General features: G+C 54.9%; 2 protein-coding genes across 12 annotated transcripts in view; both read left to right on the forward strand.

Moving 5' to 3' along the window:
• Positions 1 to 10509, forward strand: part of Shank3 (SH3 and multiple ankyrin repeat domains 3) — a 58651-nt gene extending 48142 nt beyond the window's left edge. For 3 of the 9 annotated variants that reach the window (XM_076855567.2, XM_076855566.2, XM_077109364.1), the window contains exon 23: positions 5981 to 8441. In XM_076855567.2, the coding sequence (XP_076711682.1) occupies positions 5981 to 6572 (592 nt within the window). In that variant the 3' untranslated portion in view covers positions 6573 to 8441. The other 6 variants (XM_076855572.2, XM_076855574.2, XM_076855569.2 and 3 more) reach the window with 6 other exon arrangements.
• A 135-nt stretch (positions 10510 to 10644) lies between these two features.
• Positions 10645 to 17684, forward strand: Acr (acrosin). Of its 3 annotated transcripts, none has more exons than XM_076855575.2 (5): positions 10645 to 10788; positions 12854 to 13060; positions 13263 to 13546; positions 16412 to 16557; positions 17075 to 17684. In XM_076855575.2, exons 2-5 carry the CDS (start codon positions 12945 to 12947, stop codon positions 17678 to 17680), a joined length of 1152 nt encoding a protein of 383 aa, XP_076711690.1. In that variant the 5' UTR covers positions 10645 to 10788; positions 12854 to 12944; the 3' UTR covers positions 17681 to 17684. The 3 variants fall into 3 exon arrangements, with proteins under 3 accessions (XP_076711690.1, XP_076711691.1, XP_076711692.1); XM_076855576.2 differs by lacking the exon at positions 10645 to 10788 and adding an exon at positions 11687 to 11932; XM_076855577.2 differs by lacking the exon at positions 10645 to 10788 and adding an exon at positions 11687 to 11932 and having other exon boundaries at positions 17083 to 17323.
• The last annotated feature ends 2238 nt before the right edge of the window (positions 17685 to 19922 follow it).

Consider the following 19922-nt stretch of genomic DNA (forward strand, 5'->3'; position numbering starts at 1 on the left):
GCCAGCCCACCTGACAAACAGGAGCTGAGACTGAGGGGAGGTTACTCTCCATAGGAAAATCAGCTGCTGAGCAGCCCTAAAACAGCAGGCCTCCCTTGTGTTGTGGCCCTTTCCAGCCTCAGCATCCTGCTGCTTTGCCTGACATTGGCTCAGAGCCCTCAGATGACCCTGCATCTCCACTCTCACCAGGCCATGTCTCAGCTGTTTTCTTGAGCAGGCTGCTTAGACTCTCAGACCTTCTGTCCCTTACCTGTGGGATGGGTCTGGTAATGATGGGAACTCCAGGCTTCCCTGAGGGTGGGCATGCTGAAACATGAAGCAGGCACAGGGCTGGGGCAGGATGGGTCCTCACACCCGTGAGCTAGTATTACCTTCACCCTCTCTGACACCCGGGCACCTGGGCAGGCACTGAGGTTAAGTGTTAGAGGCATTTGTGGGAAAGTTAGCATGTTAGATGTGGCACTAGAGAATGTCACATCACATTATTTAATTTTCACAACCATTCTATTAGATGGACAATAATATACTCTCCATTTTCCAGACAATCAAACTGAGGTTCCAGAGTCACTCCATCCAGTAAGTGTGGTGTGTCTGACCCTAGGTCCATTCTCTGTCTGTTGTAACCTGGAGCTCTGCCCTTAAGCCCCTCCTGATGACAGCACTGGGGTTATGCTCCGCAGTCTTCTCACACACAAGTGGACAGCATGTTCACTGCCGAGCATGGACTCACATGCCTGCACATGTCAGATGTATGTGTGACAAACAGCACTCAGTGTCATCTGCTTGCCCGACTGCACTAAAATACCACTGCCCTGGCTCCTGCCCCCTCTCGCCTCTGCGTTCCCTTCTGTTCTGCTCACTTATTCTTGGGCTCCTCCTTGCTGTCAGAGCTGGGAAAAAAACATAGCCCTCTGAATTGGGCCCCACTACCCACCACTTCTGGCTGCAGGCAGGGGGCTGAACACAGAACATCTGTGGCCATGTCTGTGTCTGATCCTATTTTGGGCCTGGTCTTTTGCATGGCCCATCTGAAGTGCTTTTGAGAGAATTGTCCGAAGTGTGGGAAGTTCTGACATCCAGGCATGACTGCTTCCTTCCCAGGTCCTATCCTGGCAGAAGTCCTAGGGCAGCAGCAGAAACACCTTCAGGGTCACACCATGTCCCTTGTTCCTTGTGTGGTCCCTCAGTTTCATCTCCCAAACTCATCTCTTCCCTCCCTTGGTGAATACCACAAGGAAGGAAGCAGCCCTTTCCACTACCTTCTACAGGATGACCCAGTCCAGGATGTGATGTTCTTTAGCCACAGGTACCCAGCAGCCGGAGATATTTCTGGAGTTAAGGTGTTATGTATATTATGAAACCAAAGTTCAGGTATTTGAGGAAAATGACCAGATTGTACTGAGCCACCCTTGTTTTTTATGTGACAGCTGGAGAATGCATTAGCCTTGGTCTGCCTCTGAGAGTCTAGGACTGTTGGCCTCTAAGACATCCACCCTGGGTCATCCATCTGCTCTGTGTACTACCTTTAGGCCTAGCCCTGCCAGACAGACCATTTGTCTACTCGGCCCCACACCTGACTTAAGCTGCTTTTGCGTGTTGATTCAGACCTGATTCTGAACTCCACAACTGGCTGTGGGCCCCTTCCCATCTGTCTATCTTGAGGCCTATGCTGTCTCTGAACTCACTTTGTTTTCCAGGGCCCATTCTTGGACCTAAATCCCACATGTGGTCTGAGACCACAGCAATGCTCTGTTCTCCTTGGTTATCAGTTTTACATCTGTCTGACCCTTTTATCTGGTTTTATAGAAAAAGTTTGCAGTGAAGTAACTTTGGAAACACAAATGTGAAGTTTCTCTGTGACATTACTTCTCAGTGGCCCCCCCCACCTTTTTTTGTGGTCCTGGGGATTGAACCCCAGGCCTTGTGCATCTGAGGCAAGCACTCTACCAGCTGAACTATATCCCCAACCCTTCTCAGTGCCTTTTTTTTCTTTTTTTTTTTTTAGAGAGAGAGAGAATTTTTTAAATATTTATTTTTCAGTTTTCGGCGGACACAACATCTTTATTTTATTTTTATGTGGTGCTGAGGATCAAACCCAGCGCCCCACGCATGCCATGCCAGGCGAGCGCGTTACCGCTTGAGCCACATCCCAGTCCCTTCTCGGTACCTGTGATCAGCTATGTGGAGGAGGGCACAGCATGCCGTATTCTCCAGACCTGTTAGTGTCATTGGACCTAACAGGAGACCCACCCTCCTCAGGTTGGCTACGAGGTCCTGCCTACTATCATGTCTGAAAGGGATCTGGACAAAGCCCTGCCTGCTTGAGTGATCATAATGGCAGGTGCCTCGAGGATAGTCAGGCACTGGGGCTAGGATGCAGTGTCCCTGCAGGCCATATGCAGGTGTCCGTTTCCAGGTCCCTGAACTCTGCTGGGGAACAGAAGTGGGTCACAGAGGATGGGACATAGTGACACTGGGGCATGTCAAGCTGGAGCTGTGAACAGGTCTGTGAGGTAGGAGTGAGGCATCTACAGAAGAGACACACCCAGAAGTTCTGGAGTCCTGTTGGGTTCTGTGCTCCTACTGAGGATTGTTTCCCTTAATGAGGCCCCCAGATCAGGAGGCTATAGGCCTAGGCCTACCCCATGTGAATGCAAAGACAGAAAGCCAAAGGTGGAGGCCAGACCAGAGCGTGGACTCCTTCCTACTATTGGTACCAGTGGATTGACAGAGGTGAGCAAGCCTGGGTGGAAGATGCTGCATCATATTCCTGGCTTTGTGCCAGGCACCAGGAGTCAAGCCCAGTGAAGAAGGGAGGGGCTAGGGTTCAGCGCTGGCATGTCTGCCTGGCATAAAGCCCTGGAGTCTATCCCTGGCACCCCCAACAAAAGAGGCGAAAGGTCCTGGGATGATAAGCCTGGACCAGAGATGATCCACGAGGAGGGCCTAGGGTAAAGTCAGGAATTGGTGACTCGTCAGCCATATGGGTGAAAAGAGGGAGGAGCTGACAGTGGCTCCTAGGCTTCTCCTGTGGGAAAAACGGGGCATTCATCACTGAGGTGGGGTGGGAGGTATGTTACCAGACCCCAGTAGAGGTGGGGCCTCCTGTGACATTCCTGGGCACATCAGCCATAGCAAGCAGTGGCCCAGAGAAAATGCAGACTATGAAGAGCAGGAAACAGAAAACCCATCCAGGAAGAGACTGAGGAGAGTCTGCCTCTGAGGGACATGGATGAGCAGGTTAGCAAGGGGGTCCTGCTGCAGCTTTGGTGACTACCAGGGAGCGGGAAAAAGCCTCGCTGGCCAAGAGTCACTGTGGATAGTGGACAAGATCCAGACATTGGTGGAAGAGACACTGGGGGCTGTGGACGCTCACTGAGCCAGCTGTCCTCTGGAGGAGGCTGTGGGCTGTGCCTCGTGACGTGTTGTGGCCCAGAGCCCTTTGGGATGGGGTAGGTGTGGTGAGGTGGCTGTGTAGTGGCTGGAGCCCCACCAAGGGGGTGGTCAGACAGCCACGCATGCCAGTGGACCAAAACGGGCTTGCTGGAAGGTCAGCTGTGGACATGCTAGGGTTCCTGCCCTGGGGACAAGGTGCAGCACTCATCCCCCAGAAGAGAGCACGAGGACATACCCAAGCCCTGTGGTGAGTCATGCCCTCCTGTGTCCTGAGGCCTTGACACACCCAGTGTGTGTGGGAGGGTGGGTGTGTGACCGGCCCTCTCCCCACACTCCCAGCCCAGTGCTCCTCTGTCTCTTTCCTTAGCCTCTGGGAACCTTGAGCCAGCTTGCCCTTGGCCAGAGCTTCCAGGTCCCTCTGCCAGGCAGGAGGGCTTCAGTGCTACCAAGACAGGCATAGCTTCCTCGGTCCTCCTTGAACCTTCCCGGGTGGGGTCTGGTTGAACCTCTTCCTGCACTGTACTTGTCTCCACTGTTCAGCCAGGGTCCTCCCCACCCCTTTGGCTGTATACTTCTGAGACTCCAGGACACCTGACATCACAACAACACAGAAACCTATCCCTTGGGATGGGGCCTGGGCAGGTGTCTGACATGTGGTGCAGGTGCTCTGCACAGGGTCAGTGAGTTTGGGGATGGGAGGCAAGGTGCCTATTCCTGTTCTACTCCTGTATGAATAACCCGTCTGTCCACAGGTATGATTCCTTCATAGTCTCAACCAGCACTGCACACACAATCACCACCCCCAGGGAACCCCAAAGTGTAAGTGGCTCCCTCAGGCCAGGCACCATAGGACCAGAGAGCATTTCTTCTGGTGGTTTTGCCTGTTCCCTGTGGCCACCTCTGGTGTTTCTGGAGCCCTTCTCTGCTGCGGGCATGGTCTGCCCACTTCAGGAAGCTCTGCTATGGGTCTGAACAGTTGGGAGGAGGCAATAAAAACAGGCTGAGGAAGAGACAGCCAGAGGATGGGATATTAATGAGGTTAAGTAGGAGAGAGAAGTCTCCAGAGAGGGGCTGCCTGGTCCACCTAGAGATGAAAGATGAACCCACTTTAAGGGAAGGAATGAGGAGGGGCCATGCAGGTACAGGACAGGCACTGGAGATTTTGTGTGGTTAGGACAGTACCAAAGGGGAACTCCCAAGCCAAGGGAGGACTCCTTAGGCCAGCCTGGGTTGGGGGCAAGCATTGGGGTGGGGGATGACAGAGAGAGGCCAGTCAGCAGAGAGGATGTCAATGGATTACACCACCAAGTGCCAGGTGCCTGCTAATCCACACTGCTCTGCACTGCATAAACAAGAACACTAGAGAACAGCCCCTGTGCAGGCAAGTCACGGGTGCACTCTTATCTGTCAAGTCCACCTGCACTTTCAGATCCCACATAGGTGCCTCCTTTCCCCCAGCACCTCCAGGGTAGCTGGGCCCAACTCCTGAGCCCCTCCCTGCACAGGGTCTCTGGTAGGGGTCCCTGCACCTGGCTGCCCGTTGTGTGGTTGTGACTTGGGCCGTGTGGGCCTGGCCTGCTAACACTCTCTCTCATTGCTCTCTCCTGCCCATCTGCATGTGGCTGCTCTGTCTAGCTGCGCGGTGGTCCCGAGCGCCGGCTGTGTAAGTGAGCATGCCCATCCCATGCCTCTTACAGTCCATGTGCTGTGCCTAGCTGCCCAGGTCTGCTCTGCATGGCTGCGTGGGGCTTTGGGGCCACTGGAAGCTCCTGAGGAATGGGGATGTGGGGGTGGGTGTGCTCTGGAGCAGTCACCCCAGGCAGGCCTCCTGTCATGGTCAGGATGAGGTAGGACTAGAGGTCCTGGGTCCTGGCAGGTGAGGAAGTGAAATGCCGTCCTTCTTGTGTCTGCACATGTCTGCTTGTGAGCCGCTGAGCCCCTGCCATGGCTGCATGACTGCAACCTGAGTGGGTACCATTGCTGTCAGGAACTGTCCTGTGCAGGGAGGCTACCTGTGTGTTGTGGTGTACTGCGTCCTCACACCTGCACACACTGCCCCGTGTGGGGGTGAGCACCTCCTGGTGTTTGTCTTCAGTGTCATGGACCTGTTTAGTCTTGTACCACTGTCAGCCTTTTCCATGACTCAGCTGTCCCTGAAGCTAACCAGGTTCTCTGGGTCTCCTCGGGGCAACAGAGCTGTATAGGGGAGTGGTGAAGGCTACTGTCTTGAGCCTCACCGTCTAAGACACCTGTGGATGGTGCCATGCCCAGAGCCAGTGTTGGAGGCTGGAAGTGAAGGGGCAGCTGGCAGCTGGCTCTTTGCCATGAGAGGCTGTCTTCTTGGTCCGCTGCTCTTGGAGCCTCCATGAAGTAGGGGGAGGAAGGCACCAGTCTTACTGCTCTAGTCTAGGGGTCCCTGAGAGCAGGACACTGGCTCTGGCCCTAGGGGCCAAGCAAAAGGATTAGGATAACAATAGGATAGTCTCCCCAGCCACAGCCCTCCTGGCCCCTTGCCCCACTCCCCCCTGCCCGCCCCATTTTACTTCACCCCCTCAACTGGCCCTGACCCCCTCTCCCTCCGCAGGCTCTTCAGCAGCCTCGGTGAGCTGAGCACCATCTCAGCGCAGCGCAGCCCCGGGGGCCCGGGCAGCGGGGCCTCCTACTCTGTGCGGCCCAGCGGCCGCTACCCCGTGGCGCGACGCGCCCCGAGCCCAGTGAAGCCCGCGTCGCTGGAGCGGGTGGAGGGGCTGGGGGCGGGCGCGGGAGGCGCGGGGCGGCCCTTCGGCCTCACGCCTCCCACCATCCTCAAGTCGTCCAGCCTCTCCATTCCGCACGAGCCCAAGGAGGTGCGCTTCGTGGTGCGCAGCGTGAGTGCGCGCAGCCGCTCCCCTTCGCCGTCACCGCTGCCCTCGCCTGCGCCTGGCCCTGGCCCCGGCGCCCCCGGCCCGCGTCGGCCCTTCCAGCAGAAGCCGCTGCAGCTCTGGAGCAAGTTTGATGTGGGCGACTGGCTGGAGAGCATCCACCTAGGCGAACACCGCGACCGCTTCGAGGACCACGAGATCGAGGGCGCGCACCTGCCCGCACTCACCAAGGACGACTTCGTGGAGCTGGGCGTCACGCGCGTGGGCCACCGCATGAACATCGAACGCGCGCTCAGGCAGCTGGAAGGCAGCTGACGCCCTACCCCCAACTCCCGTTCCAGCTGCGCCCTGCGGGCAGGGCTCCCCACCCCAACCCCGGGCCGCGGGCTCGGCCCGCCCCCTACGACGGCGCCCGGGCCAGGAATGTTGCATGAATCGTCCCGTTTGCTGTTGCTCGGAGACTTGCCCTGTACATTGCTTAGTGCCCTCCCCTGCCCTGCTGCCGAGCCCCACCCAGCACACAGAAAGGGCACGGACCAGGGAGGCTGGGGCGGGAGTTGGTTGGGGGTGGGGTGCTCTGGCCTGACCACCACCTTCACAGCTCCGGGTGGCCATTCTCCCAGAGGGGGAAACTAGTCCAGCATGCGAGGTCAGGACACGCCTTGGTGACTCGGGGGGAGGGGGGAGACATTGGGGTTCTAGATGGGGGCCAAGGAGCCCCCTGTTTTGCATATTTTAATCCACTCTATATTTGGAACGAGAAAAGGAACAAATATCTCTGTCCGTAATAGTTCCCGCCCCCTTTTCCCGATCCCTCCCGCTGGTCCCACTGCAGCTGCCCAGTCTTCCATCTCCGGCCCCTCACTGCCACCCCATACGGGGCAGGGGACACTCCAGCTGGTCTGGGGTTGGCCAGGGTCCTGGCGGCCCACCCTGGGGCCCCAGCTCGGCTCCCTTCCCTGGCTGAGCTATAGTGTGCCCCACCCACCCTTCAGGTGCTGCTCGGGGCGGGGGAGGGGGCAGGGGCGGCAGGCATCAGGTCCTGCTGGACACCAGCAGGGCCCTGGGGCCTGGGAGACCATTGCCCTGGGTCTGGGGCTGGGCCCTAGCACTCCACCCCTAGCCATCTTCCTCACAGGGTCTCTCCCCAAGAAGGGGTCCAGCATCCTCTCCATGTTCTTGGGCAACTACAGCAGAGAAGCCTCCCTGCCTTGGACCCCAAAGTCTCCTGTTCTTACCCTGTGTGTGTGTGCACACCTGTGTGCGTGTGAAACCCGGGTGCAACTTAGCACGTGGGAGCCCTGTGTGTGCCTGTGGAGTGGCCCCCTGGGGCTGCTGCAGACTGGTGTGGGGGCTGTGGAAATGTACGATGGGTGTGTGCATGGGTGTGTGCCTGTGAAAGCACCCGTCTCCTCTTCCAAAGAAAGTCAGGCCAGCTTGCCCCTGGGCCCTGCTGTTTGCCCAGCCTGTCCTTCCAGAGCCTCCCCAAGCCTGAGCGGATTCTTTGCTGAATTCCTGCTGCTTGGGGAGGCCCAAGGGCCCCCTGGAGGCAGTGCCCCTCTTTGGGCTTCTGAGGGGATCATGGGGTCCCCTAGAGTCATGCCACCACAGGCCCTGGGGAGAGTCAGAGACCCTTGAGGGTGCCCAGCCCCCCTACTGTGACTCCTCACACTCAGCAGTGGCCTGTGGGGTGGGGGGCCTGGGGCGTTTTTAAACCTAGGGTTTGGAGTCTGGACTAAGCTCCATCCACGTCACTCACAGTTTCTGTTTATATTTCTAGCTTTTTTTAATAAAAAAAAAAAAAAAAAGAAAACAGAAGTTTTCACAGCCCAGGGGCCTGGCACGCCGGTCTGTGCCTGCCCCTCCCTGGCCCACCGGCCCCATTCCCTGGGCTCAGAGTCACACCCACTAACCCTCTCACCAACAGACCAGGTCACACACAGCAGCGGTCACTGTAACAGACTGCCACATACACACTCAGTCTCACACCTGTGGGTTTTCTGTTCCGTTCAATTTGGGTTTTTAACTTTACAGGGTCAGTTCTGCTTCACCCCTCCTTTTGTATGGAGTTCCATCCAGGGGCTTTCACCCCCTGCTCCAGTCCTGAGGCCTCCTGACCCTGACGTTGTGATACACCCCACAGAGATCTATGTTTCTTATATTATTATTATTGATAATAATTATTATAATATTATTATGTAATAAATTTATAAGAAATGAAGCCATGTTCCACTTGCCTGTTTGAAGGGAGGTTGGGAAGCAGAGTCTGTCTCTGACTCTTAGACTGGTCACCCAGTCCCATAGCCCTGACCGATGTGTTGGTGACTCAGAGATGTGTCTCTGACCCAGGCCTCTGCTGGCCTCCCTGCAGAGGGAGTTCCTGGCTTCTCAGTTCCTGGCTTCTCCCTGGACTGCTGGCCTCGGGGCTTCCCACACTGGTCCTTCTCTCTGCTCAGCAGCTCACTGAGTGGTGGTTCCTGAGCTCCAGGATGGTGGTCCTCCATGATCTCTGCCACTTTTTCATTTTTTGGTTCTGTGGCTCAAACCCAGGCTTTTAACCTCATGCTCTGCCACCGAGCTACACCCCAGGCCCTCTGTCATGATCTTAAATCTAGGGCTTAAAACCTCTCTCCAGTGCCCAGTTGTGTGTAAAATCTACAGTTCTTCATTCTGAGTCCTCTCATGCTCCTGCCTGTCCTGTCCATGCCTGCTGCGCACAGGTGGGCCCTCTTCTTTCCCTGGGCTCAGGCGCTAGTCTTGGGGCTCCATTCCTGCCCTCTGCTCACTAACACCGACTGTCTTTGTGAAGGAAGGCGTGTCTCCGCACACCTTCTGGCCTCCAAGGTGGCCTGCTCCTCCCTTCGCTGGCCTCACTCCACTCCTGAAGTCCTGGAGCCCGTCTGGTGGCTCAGGGTCGCATCGTTGCCGTTTCCCCCTCTGCTTGGATTGCCCACCTCACCACCTTTGTAGGTTGAACTCCAGTCCCTTTTCCAGCAAGCCTTCCTTCCCTGACCCTCACTCTGCGTCCTCACAGCCCTCTAATCTCCAATTAGAGGAAGCTGGTGCTTCCCACCTTGGATCATCCCTCTGGGGACCAGCACCTCAGGAATGTGAGGTTTATCTCTTCAGGCTATTTGAACCGGACATGACCTTCAAGGGCACAGGCCTCCTGTGCACAGCCAGCTGCCACTGGCCAATAATGTGTCATGGGAGACAGCCTGTGTGGCATCTGTGGGGGGGGGCAGCTCACAGTGTCGGGGAGGGGCACCTGGATGAGAGAGAACAGGGTCAGAGAGTTGAGTGGGTTGACAGTCCTGCTGAGCAGGAGGGTAGAGACCTCAGGAGCCAGGGCTCGGAGCTGTGCCACGCCTGAGGGCAGGGGTTTCTGGGGTCTGTGGGTTCTGCCCCTCTGCTAGCATGAAAAGGACAGACTGACACCGACTCAGGTTGGGGTTGGTGGTAAGGCTTGGGGAGGAGCCAAGCAGAGGATCCGGGAGGGGATCAGAGCTGGGGGCAGAGGGAGCCTTCAGTGTGCTCTCCAGGGAAGCCGGTGCCCTGCGGGCTGCTTGGGGGCAGGTGAAGTTCTGGTGGCTCTGAAGTGATGGCCAAGTCCCTCTTCAGGCTGGGACTGGCGACTTGCAGTTTGTTTACAAAGCCCCACAATTACAAATGTTCAACATTTTCAATTTTTTTTGTCTCATTTTTAGGCTAGAAACTCTGGTCATCACACAGAAGGGAAGACCCAGGAAGTCGAGGAGAGAGGCCCTGGGAAGGCCTGCCTGCGGCAGAGAGAGAAGGGACCAGAGAGACTGGTTTCCTTCTGAGCAAGGGTCGGGGGGCTTGTCTTTCATAGAAACCACTTTGCCCCCTCTGGTTCCCCAAGGATTTGGAGAAGATGAATATTCCCCCAGGTCAAAAGCCTCAGAAGACAGGTCAGGGTCTTCAAGGACTAGCCCCCCGAGAAACCTGCTAGAGGTAATATGGAAGTGGGGCTTCACCCCAAAGCCCCATCACCTGGGGGAGGACACTTTCTCCTTCAGGGCCAGGAGTCCTCAGGAACTCAGAATCCTCCCTGCTTTGCCCTGGGGGCACCCAGACACCCTGGATGAATCTCCTCAAATAGGAGACAGAGGATTTCATCACTGTCAGTAGGGAGGTGAGACCTTTAGACAGACCAGAGCTGATAGGAGAAGTTGGAAAGGAGAACTTGAGATGCTCTGGTAAAGGAGATAAAAGCTGTGACGTTCAGGCGGGAAGATGAGACTACTCTCAAGTAGAGGTTAGGAAACTTTGTGGAAGCTGGGTCATGGAATGAGAGCTCCTGACACTTCATTATGACACTTGAGACTTCAGGACACTCACCCAGTGAAGTGCCACCTTTAGACATTTGGGCAGAGGATATAAGACCTCTTGACTCTCAGGTAGAGAAGATGAAACTAGGTGGTGGAGATGAGACTGACTTCTTGGTGGAGGAGATTTAAGACTCTGGACCTGAAGTGGAGGAAAGAGATGTTCTCACATATGGGGAGAGGTGAGAACTCCTTGATATTTGAGATCCGATGGACATTCAATTGAGGGGCATGTGACCTCCTGCAAGGTTTAGAAATGAGAAACTATGTTCTTTGGGTAGAGAAAATAGGGAGAGAAATCAAGATCATCCATAATCCCCAAACTCAACACTCAGGAAGAGAAAAGGAGATGTCCCAATAGGTAGACAAGAGGGGCTCTTGTCACACTCCAGTAGAGGAACAATCTCTTTGCCCTCTGATAAGCTGGCAAGACTTCCACTGAGCTGGAGGAGGTAGGTGTGCTCTCCATGCAGGTACAGGAGATCAGAGCTCCGGGCACTCTTTCAGGGGCGGGGAAACATTTGAACATCCAGGAATATGTCATAAACATTTGTCACTTCCTGATAGTCAAGATGCTGTCTCCTGACAATCAGAAAAAGTGATGCTTTGATCCACAGGTCGCTGTGGTGAGAACTGACATGGAACCATAGAAGATAATACTTGGCTCCACTTGTTGCACTTAGTTCCCAGAGAGAAGGTCTCGATGTCCAGGGAGGGGACCTTGTGATACTTGGCGGTGAACAGGAAAGTAGACTTTGTAGTCATAAACTTGGGAAATTCAAAATGGTTCTTTGAAAAGTTTACTGATGGCAGGTACTCGGAGAAGGAAAAGGCAGTTTTCCCTACCAAGTAATAGGGATCCACAGATCTTCTGAACCTGACTCTTTAACCAGGGACATCTTGCACCTCTTGTTGCAGCAGGGCCAAACCGCTCCTGAGTGCTTGAGTCTGCACTGGTTACAGCTGGAAAAGAGACACACCCTAACTCTCACACAGTGGGACCTGGGAAGAGTAATTGGCCATGAAGATCTTGGCCTTGGGGGTGGAGGGAACCAGGCGGGTACCGTCCCCAATTACCCGGGAGTGGTAACCTGTCAGGAAGTTGGGGAGTCACTTCAGCATGGATCGGTTAAGCCAAGAGGCCTGCCTGGCTTACTGCTGGGGTTGGGGGGAGACTACCCTGCTGATTGGCCAGGAGGCCACGGAGCTTTGTGAGGTCATGGCCTGCATGCCAGGCGGGGGCAGGAGTATGGTGGAGATGCTGCCAACTGCCATTCTGCTGGTCTTGGCAGTGTCTGTGGTTGCCAAAGATAACTCCACGTGTGAGTAAGTGTCCGGGGCTCCTTGGTCAGGGAAGCTCAACAGGTCCTGCTCAGACTTCCTCTGTCCAGGGATAGGGAGGGGCCAAATTGGGGCCTTAGCAGTGCCTGGGTCTCACAGACCCAGCTCAGACCCTCCTTGCTCCCAGAAGCGTCAGTCCAGAGACCCTGGGTCCGCAGTTGTCTCTAGTTTCCCCTAAGAAAGAGCTCTCAGCTCCTAAATCCCTGCTCCTGATTCCCCTGGCGATTGACCCACTGCCACTCAGACATCAAGTCCTGACTCAGGATGCCCTGTCCTCCACGGACAGCCGTCCTCCATGAGCCTGACTCCATGTGCCTCTAGCACTTCCATCTACCCATAGACTCTCGCCCCTAAAGGGCCCGCAATGCCAACAACTCCCCAACTACTACTGGCTTCCCACCGGTGACAGTTCCTAGAACTTCCGTTTCTGGGTCTCTCTGCTCCTAGTGCGCCTCCCCAGGCCTGTTGGTCACTGTATCTGCTTGCAGGGATTCTCCTCCTGCTGCCATCTAACCCCGACACGACAGCCCCAAGATCCTCTAAATCACCCGACTCTCCTACCTGAGATCGTCCCTAAAGACCCCAGACCATTCTGCTCTTCTACCTCCAGACCCCCCATTCCACCTCTGCCTCCTGCTCTGCCCAGGGACCTCCCCTACTTCTAGGGCCTCTCCAGCCCTACCTATGGCCCCCCTTTCCTTATTTTGTGATAACATAAGACCCCAAAATAACCCCAAACCACTTCCTGGAGCTGATGGCTTCTTGCGTGCCCCAGGTTTCCCTTTTCTTGGAACCCCACAGCTCTTCCCACCTTTCCCAGCCCCATATCCCTGCCTCTCCCCAGGACTGGCTGTGCCGGGACTGGCTGTGCCGATGGGTCTGAATCGTGTCTCGGTCTCTCTTCAGTGGCCCCTGTGGGTTGCGGTTCAGGCAGAACCCTCAAGGGAGCTCGAGAGTGATCGGAGGGCATGTTGTGCAGAATGGGGCCTGGCCCTGGATGGTCAGCCTTCAGGTCTACCAGCCCCACAACAACCGCAGGTACCACTCGTGTGGAGGGTGCCTGCTGAATTCCCACTGGGTGCTCACAGCTGCTCACTGCTTTGACAACAAGAAGTACGTGTGGGAACACCTGGAGGGGGGCTCCAGAGGGCCCTTGTTGGAAAGGGAGCTTCCCCGGGGCTCTGTGTGGGGTCTCCCTGGGGTCCCCGGCAAAGTGGCACCTGGACTCTGGTTGGGGGAAGGCTCTAAGGGTCACTCCCCAGGGGATTCTGTCAACCCATCTGTGAGAACGATTGTGTCACCTTTGTACCCACAGAAGAGTCTATGACTGGAGACTGATTTTTGGAGCCCAGGAAATTGAATATGGGACAAACATGCCAGTGAATGATCCTCTGCAGGAGAGATACGTGGAGAGAATCATCATCCACGAAAAGTACAACATTGTGACCGAGGGGAACGACATTGCTCTCTTGAAGGTCACCCCTCCTGTTCCATGTGGGCCTTTCATTGGGGTAGGCTGCCTGCCCAATTTTAAGGCAGGCCCTCCCAAAGTTCCCCAGACCTGCTATGTGGCTGGCTGGGGATACATAAAGGAGAAGGGTGAGTGTGGGAAGGGCTCTGAGGAGGGCGCGCTGGTCTTTCTCTTGGTGGGCTTGGAGAGGCGGGGGTCATACACTGAGGCCCAGTTGAGCAACTTTCCCTTCTCATCATGGCACCAGGGGCAGCAGCTGTCACATGCCCTTTACAGCTGAAGAAGCTGGGGTCTGAGGGAAACTTAGCCCCTGTCCAAGGTCACAGGACTGGTTGCCTAGCGGAAGGCCGAATGGCATGCACAAGTAGAACCCTGGCCTTTTTTCCTGTCTGCCTGGCACCTGGAGCCCCACCTGCTAGATTCTGGAAATGAGGAATGTACACTGAAACAGCATTTAGAGAAGAATTCTAGATGTGCTTTTGTGGCCATGGGCTAGTTTTGCTTCTGTGTAATGATGGCCTCCAAGCAGAACAACTCCAACCTCTGCTATGACAGGGTCACTCCTATCCACCAGCAGCAGCAGGCTCCTGGCTCTGTCCTTGGATAGTCCTGGCACAAACTTCCACCCTTTTCATTTGATCTGCTTGACATTGTCTCTGTCACCTTAGAGGCAGGCAGGCAATGGGTGGGCTTTCTGCAGGCCATGGGTATTCCGGCATTTGGGGCACCTTGGAGCCATCCACCTGGTCCCTTGCTGTTCATGATGATGGTAGCTGCCTCTCTAGACCTCTCTGCCTTGGCAAGCTATCTGCCTCTTCTCTGACCCAAACATCTCACCTACCCAACGTTGCCCGACCCACTTGGCACCAGTTGAGTGGTGAGTGAGATCAGGAATCTTTTTCCCACTGCAGACGGGCTCGCAGAGGGTTCAGGGAGGAATCTAAAGCATCTGTCATTGCTGACTCCCTGGTTATGCTGAGTCCAACATCTCCCATGTACCTGAAGCCGAGGGGGTACTCTTTGTCCCAGGGGTAATTGTAGACAGCAAGATTCTGACAGAGGACAACCAGGTGGAACTTGATCTCTGTGCATGACCCACACTCCAGTTTCCATAAGCAGCCACATAGCATTTCATCCACTGACATTAGGGTGGTGACACAGAAACCTTGCTCTCAGTCTCTTCTTTGATAATAGAAAAATTATGCTTCTTAATTCAAGCAATTCAGTCACTTGGAGCTTAAAACTTGTTTGAGATTCTTTCTTCTACTCTTATTCCCTTGTTCCAGCGGTTGGTCTAGTTCCTGATGGGTTTGTTACCAGTCCTGTCCCTCTGATCTCATTTTCACTGGCCGTTGCTGACATGAGACCATCACTTTCTGACCTAGTGTGCCCACCCCTGTCTCTGCTGCTGATGCTGAAGGTTTTGCCATGGTGTCCAGAGTGAGGACATGCATTATTCTAGATCACACTCCTTTCTACCCTTTGGCCTGTCCATGGCTTGAAGGGGTTTCTAGTCCCTGGAAGGCTGCTCTTGGGGTCCTCACTCCAACCCCACATCTGCTATCCAATTGTAGGCTCCCTGACACACCTTGGAGGTCAAAGCAAGCCCTTTTTGTCCTGGAATCCCCCAGAAATTAATGGGGCATCTCTTGTTACTTTTTTTTTCAAACATCCCTTAAATTTAAGTCTTAAAGAAACACTCGGGCTCCAATCTCCTGTGACTCACGGGAAACTTCCTTGTTCTGGCTAATCCTTGAACTCTTTGGGGCTGAAAGAGTACCCCAGAGTGTTGCTTCTTTTCCTTGAATTCTGAGTTCCTGTGGGCTTGTGGCCTCTGTTACTTAAGCCAAGGGGGGCTGGGGTTGAGGAGACTTTCTTCTGTTTTAGGACACTGGGCATTTCACAGTGATTGTGACTTTCAGGGCTGTGGTTCTGTGTAGATCTAAAAAGTCATCTCGACTGCTAACAACCTGCCATCTCAGTGTCGCACCACTCCAAGGACAGGGCACATATTAATCCCTTGCTGCTGCTTGAATAGGAGGAATGGTGGTAGCTGAAGGGATTGAACAACAAAATCCCACCTGGCAAACACACATTAGCAGTCATCTACAAGATGCTGGCTGAGTGTGCATCCCTGTGTACATGCCTCAAGCATCTCCTCCCTTACCCTCTGGGCCTGCATGGTCGTGTTCCCTAGGCTGCTTCTTGCCTGTGCTGCGGACCTTCTGGATCTGCCCACAAGGCTGTGGTGCTGCCATGGATGGGGGCACGGAGGCACTGGTGGTGGGGCTACGTCGGACCCCATGCTTGCTGCCTGCATGAGCTTGCACAGACAGGCCTTTCCTAACCCCCAGGTCATGATGGGGTCGGAGCTGTGAAGGAGACCCAGTCAGCTCTCTTCTTCCTACAGTCTCCTCAAAACAGATCTGAGGCGTGTGGGGAGGGACTGATCAGCCCAGCTCCACTGCTGGAAAGAGAGGTCCTGGGGAGGAGTAAGAAGCAGGGAGGCTGATTCCCAGCCAGAGAAGGGTGATCCTGGGGAGATCACAGCTACCACTTCCCACAGTAGCCAGACGGTGTGTCCTAGACTTGGTTCTGGAGAAGGGTGATCCTGGGGAGATCACAGCTACCACTTCCCACAGTAGGCGGTGGCACTGCAGCCCCAGGGAATAACAGGTGTGACTCGTGCGTGCTGGGCAGATTCCAGTTGTTGATGCTACAACTAACCTCCTTAACCCTCATCTACCATTACTATACACACCCATCCACCCTTCCTTCCTTTCCCTCTTCACCCAGGTGACACTGCCCACTTCCATCCCTGGCTGCTCTTTCACTGTGTCTCTCCTCAGGAGTGTATGAGGGAAAGTGGGGCCTTGGCCGATGGATCTAGGTTTAACTAGAGCATGACAAAGGATGGGGGTTCAGTGGAGGAGGAGGCAGGGCTTCCCTCCATGTCTGCCTTGATCACTGACCACTGCACGGCCTGGCTGCAGCCCCCAGGCCCTCGCCTGTACTGATGGAGGCTCGTGTGGACCTCATTGACCTGGACCTGTGTAACTCGACCCAGTGGTACAATGGGCGTGTCACGTCAAGCAACGTGTGCGCAGGGTATCCCGAAGGCAAGATCGACACCTGCCAGGTAACCCTCTTCCTGGTGCCAGACTCCTGGGTCCCTCCAGGGCTCCTCAGGACTGAGGACACCTCTTTTGGGTCCCTGAGCTCCACGGCCTCTACTCCCTGCCTAGTGCCCTTCTCTCGTGAATCTTTCCCTGGTCCCTCTCCCAGCACTGACAGTCACAGTGAAGATGAGAGGTGACACCCACCAGCTACTCCTACAGAGAACTAATCACCCCTTCAGTACTTGACCCCAACCTCAGCCATCAGAACATATCTCCCAAACCGAGGGCCTCTTTCCCAGACCCACAAGTGCCGGTGTATGCAGGCAGCCCCACAGGCGTGCACACCTTCACTCCTCTCACTGCGGAAACCTATTCCGTCCGTGCCGTTCTCCATCCCAGCTGAGGCTGTGGCGCACCCCTCGATGTTTCTGGCGCAGGAAACCCTGTGGCTGCAGAAACTGCCCTCCCAGAATCCCACGACCCCCCGGGCCAGGAGAGTGGCTCGGGCTGAGAGTGACCTCTGTGTCCTTTGGGCAGGGGGACAGCGGCGGGCCTCTCATGTGCAGAGACAACGACCAAAGCCCCTTTGTGATCGTGGGGATCACGAGCTGGGGCGTGGGCTGTGCCCGCGCCAAGCGCCCTGGGATCTACACGGCCACCTGGGACTATCTGGACTGGATCGCTTCCAAGATCGGCCCTAACGCCCTGCACATGATTCAGCCGGCCACCCCGCCTCCGCCCACTCGGCCGCGGCCTCCGCCCCGGCCCATCTCCCGGCCGCCCTCGGCCCACCGCCCGTGGTATTTCCACCAGCCTCGCCCACCCCGGCCCCTTCCGCTCCTGCCACTGCGCACCCCGGCCTCGTCTCCCTCCCGGATCCCTCCCCCCACCCCGGTCCCCACCCCCACCCCGCCCCCACCGCCACCGCCACCGCCTCCGCCACCGCCTCCGCCTCCGCCTCCGCCTCCGCCTCCGCCTCCGCCATCGCCACCTCCTCCACGGCCTTCCACCAAACTTCCCCAGACCCTTTCCTTTGCCGAGCGACTTCAGCGTCTCATAGAGACCCTGAAGCGGAAGGATTACTCGAGCTCCAAGACCTCCTACGACACGGAGACCATAGAGCTGCCGGGGTCCATATCCTGACCCGCCCTGGGTCAGCAGACCAGCGGGGAAAAGATGAAATAAACATATTTATTTATCTATAAAAGATGTATACACATGAAGAGGTGCTTTCTGGACTTCTGTCTGTCCATCCAGTCCAACCCAGACCTCCATCGAATCCACCCCTCCCTGCACTCTCCAACAAGGTGCAACTTCTCCTACGTTCCTGTGAATTGTGGGTCTTGAGTCGTAGATGCTGGTGCTGGATTAAGGTGATTGGGTCCACAGGCCAGGTTTAGTTTTTATCTCACCCTTTAGTGAAACTGGCTAGACGGGGTGGTCTCTGCATACGCAATTCAGCTGGGCTTGTGCCCAGAAAATGCTGTGAGCTGAGCTGACTGGGAAGAAAGAGGCAAGATCCAAAGTCTTCCACCAGGAGGCCAAGTTCTCCTGGTGCTGTCGGGAGACAGCCAGAGAGGCTTGTGCAGGTGGAGAGAGCTCTCAGAACCTGGGACCACACAACTGTGCAGCCATAACAGCAAATGTCCAGTACAGCACACAGATTGGCTTCTGTTGACTGGCTGGCTGAACATTGCCTGTGCACGTCCCTGATTGGCTAAATGAACCTTGTTCCTGGATTCAGGCAAACTAGAAAATTATTTGCTATAGTTTTCCAGGAATAGCCATGGAATAGAGGTCTACCTTTTGGATGCACCTGAGTGGATTTTGAATGGCTTTCTTACCATTCAGGGGTATTTAAGATCTTCCATTGCACGGAACAGAAAGTCATTTAAATGATAAGGGTGCAAAGACATCACGAAGAACCAACAGTAAATGTCAGAAACAGATAGGACCCATGGCATGGCTAGAGTCTGAAATTCTCTCAGAGTGGCTGCAGATGCTCAACTTGAGTGGCAGACCTACCTGCACTGTCCCCAGGCTGGGGCCAGCCCTCAGAACTGCTCATATTTGTTGGCAAAGTCCCGGGAAAGAAATCCTGATGGACTGAGGCCAACTACCCTCTTTGGTCAAAGGAGTGAATAAAATCTGATGCTAGATCACCACTTGTGTTATCAAAGATGGAAGATCCCAGTGAAAGAAGACCCTGCTTCTGGCATTCACTTGCATGTCCATTCATCAAATTGCTTGTGTGCATGTCAATTGCAAGATGTCTAATGCCCTGGCTGTAAAGACAGATGGCAGAGGGAAGGTGTTGCAGCAGGTGGGGGCACCCTCTGTGAGAAAGCCTGTGGGACAGACACGGACAGGGGTATCTCAAGCTGCTTTGGAATTCCTTTCTCTGCTTGGCAAAGTCCTGCTCAACCCCTCTATGCCTATGGGGAGATGCACCTGAGGGTGTGTGTCTGTGGGATAAAGATGGGGTGAAGCATGGGATCAGGGCTGGACACTGAGTGCTCATGGATGTGGGCTGTCACGTGGAGCCACCTGGTGGTGAGCTTCTCATCTGTCTTTTCAGGGAGCACTGTGGGATCACCATTTTCCCGAAATTCTTTAGCTGCATAGGAGGGCTTGCATGTTGCTCTGAATGACCCATAGCTCTGTCGCACTGCAACATTTGAATTAAGTTTCAAAAGCCAAATTCTTTCTGGTTAAGAGCTGGCATTGCTAAGACTGGAGTTGGCAATGTTTTTTTTTTTTTTTTTCCTTCCCTCTCTTTGCAGTGCTGGAGCTTGAACCAGGCTCTCATGCATGCTGGCCAAACCATATCCTGAACCTCCTAAATCAGATTCTATTTTTTTAGGGATTAAACCCAGGGTGCTTTGCCATTGAGCTTCATCCCCTGCCTTTTAAATTTGTGTATTTTGAGACTTGCTCGTGCTAAGTTCCTGAGGCTGGACTTGAACTTGCAAGCCTCCTGCCTCAGCCTCCTGTAGTTGCTGGGATTACAGGTGGGTGCCACTATGCCTGACTAAAGCCAGATATTATCTTTATACCTGGTACCAGACACTAGCCATCTTCTAAACACTGAACAAACAAAAGGCAAAGGCCTAGTTAATAGAGCAAGACAGTCCATGTCACAGGACACCTGATCCAAAGAGCAGCAACTCGGGACTTCCCCTCATCCATGATGGGGCAATCCTGGACCCTGAGCCAGATACAGCACCAGGTGGGTTTACAGGTGGGAGCAGGGGGCAAGGTGTGCTCAGACGCATGGAGGGATTCTGAACAAGTCGGGGAGGGACTACAGTAGCAACAGTACTGTAATCCAGAGATCTTTTTTTTTATTGTGGTATTGAAGATCGAACCTAGGAGTAATCTACTA

Source organism: Callospermophilus lateralis, chromosome 4, assembly GCF_048772815.1.
Source record: "Callospermophilus lateralis isolate mCalLat2 chromosome 4, mCalLat2.hap1, whole genome shotgun sequence".
NCBI lineage: Eukaryota > Metazoa > Chordata > Mammalia > Rodentia > Sciuridae > Callospermophilus > Callospermophilus lateralis.

Bases quoted from the DNA above. Each gene is read 5' to 3' on its own strand.
- Acr (XM_076855576.2), top strand. From the start codon at position 11,727: ATGGATCGGTTAAGCCAAGAGGCCTGCCTGGCTTACTGCTGGGGTTGG. The intron at 11,933-12,853 runs GTAAGTGTCCGG...GTCTCTCTTCAG, and splicing joins AAAGATAACTCCACGTGTGA to TGGCCCCTGTGGGTTGCGGT. The intron at 16,558-17,074 runs GTAACCCTCTTC...TCCTTTGGGCAG, and splicing joins GCAAGATCGACACCTGCCAG to GGGGACAGCGGCGGGCCTCT.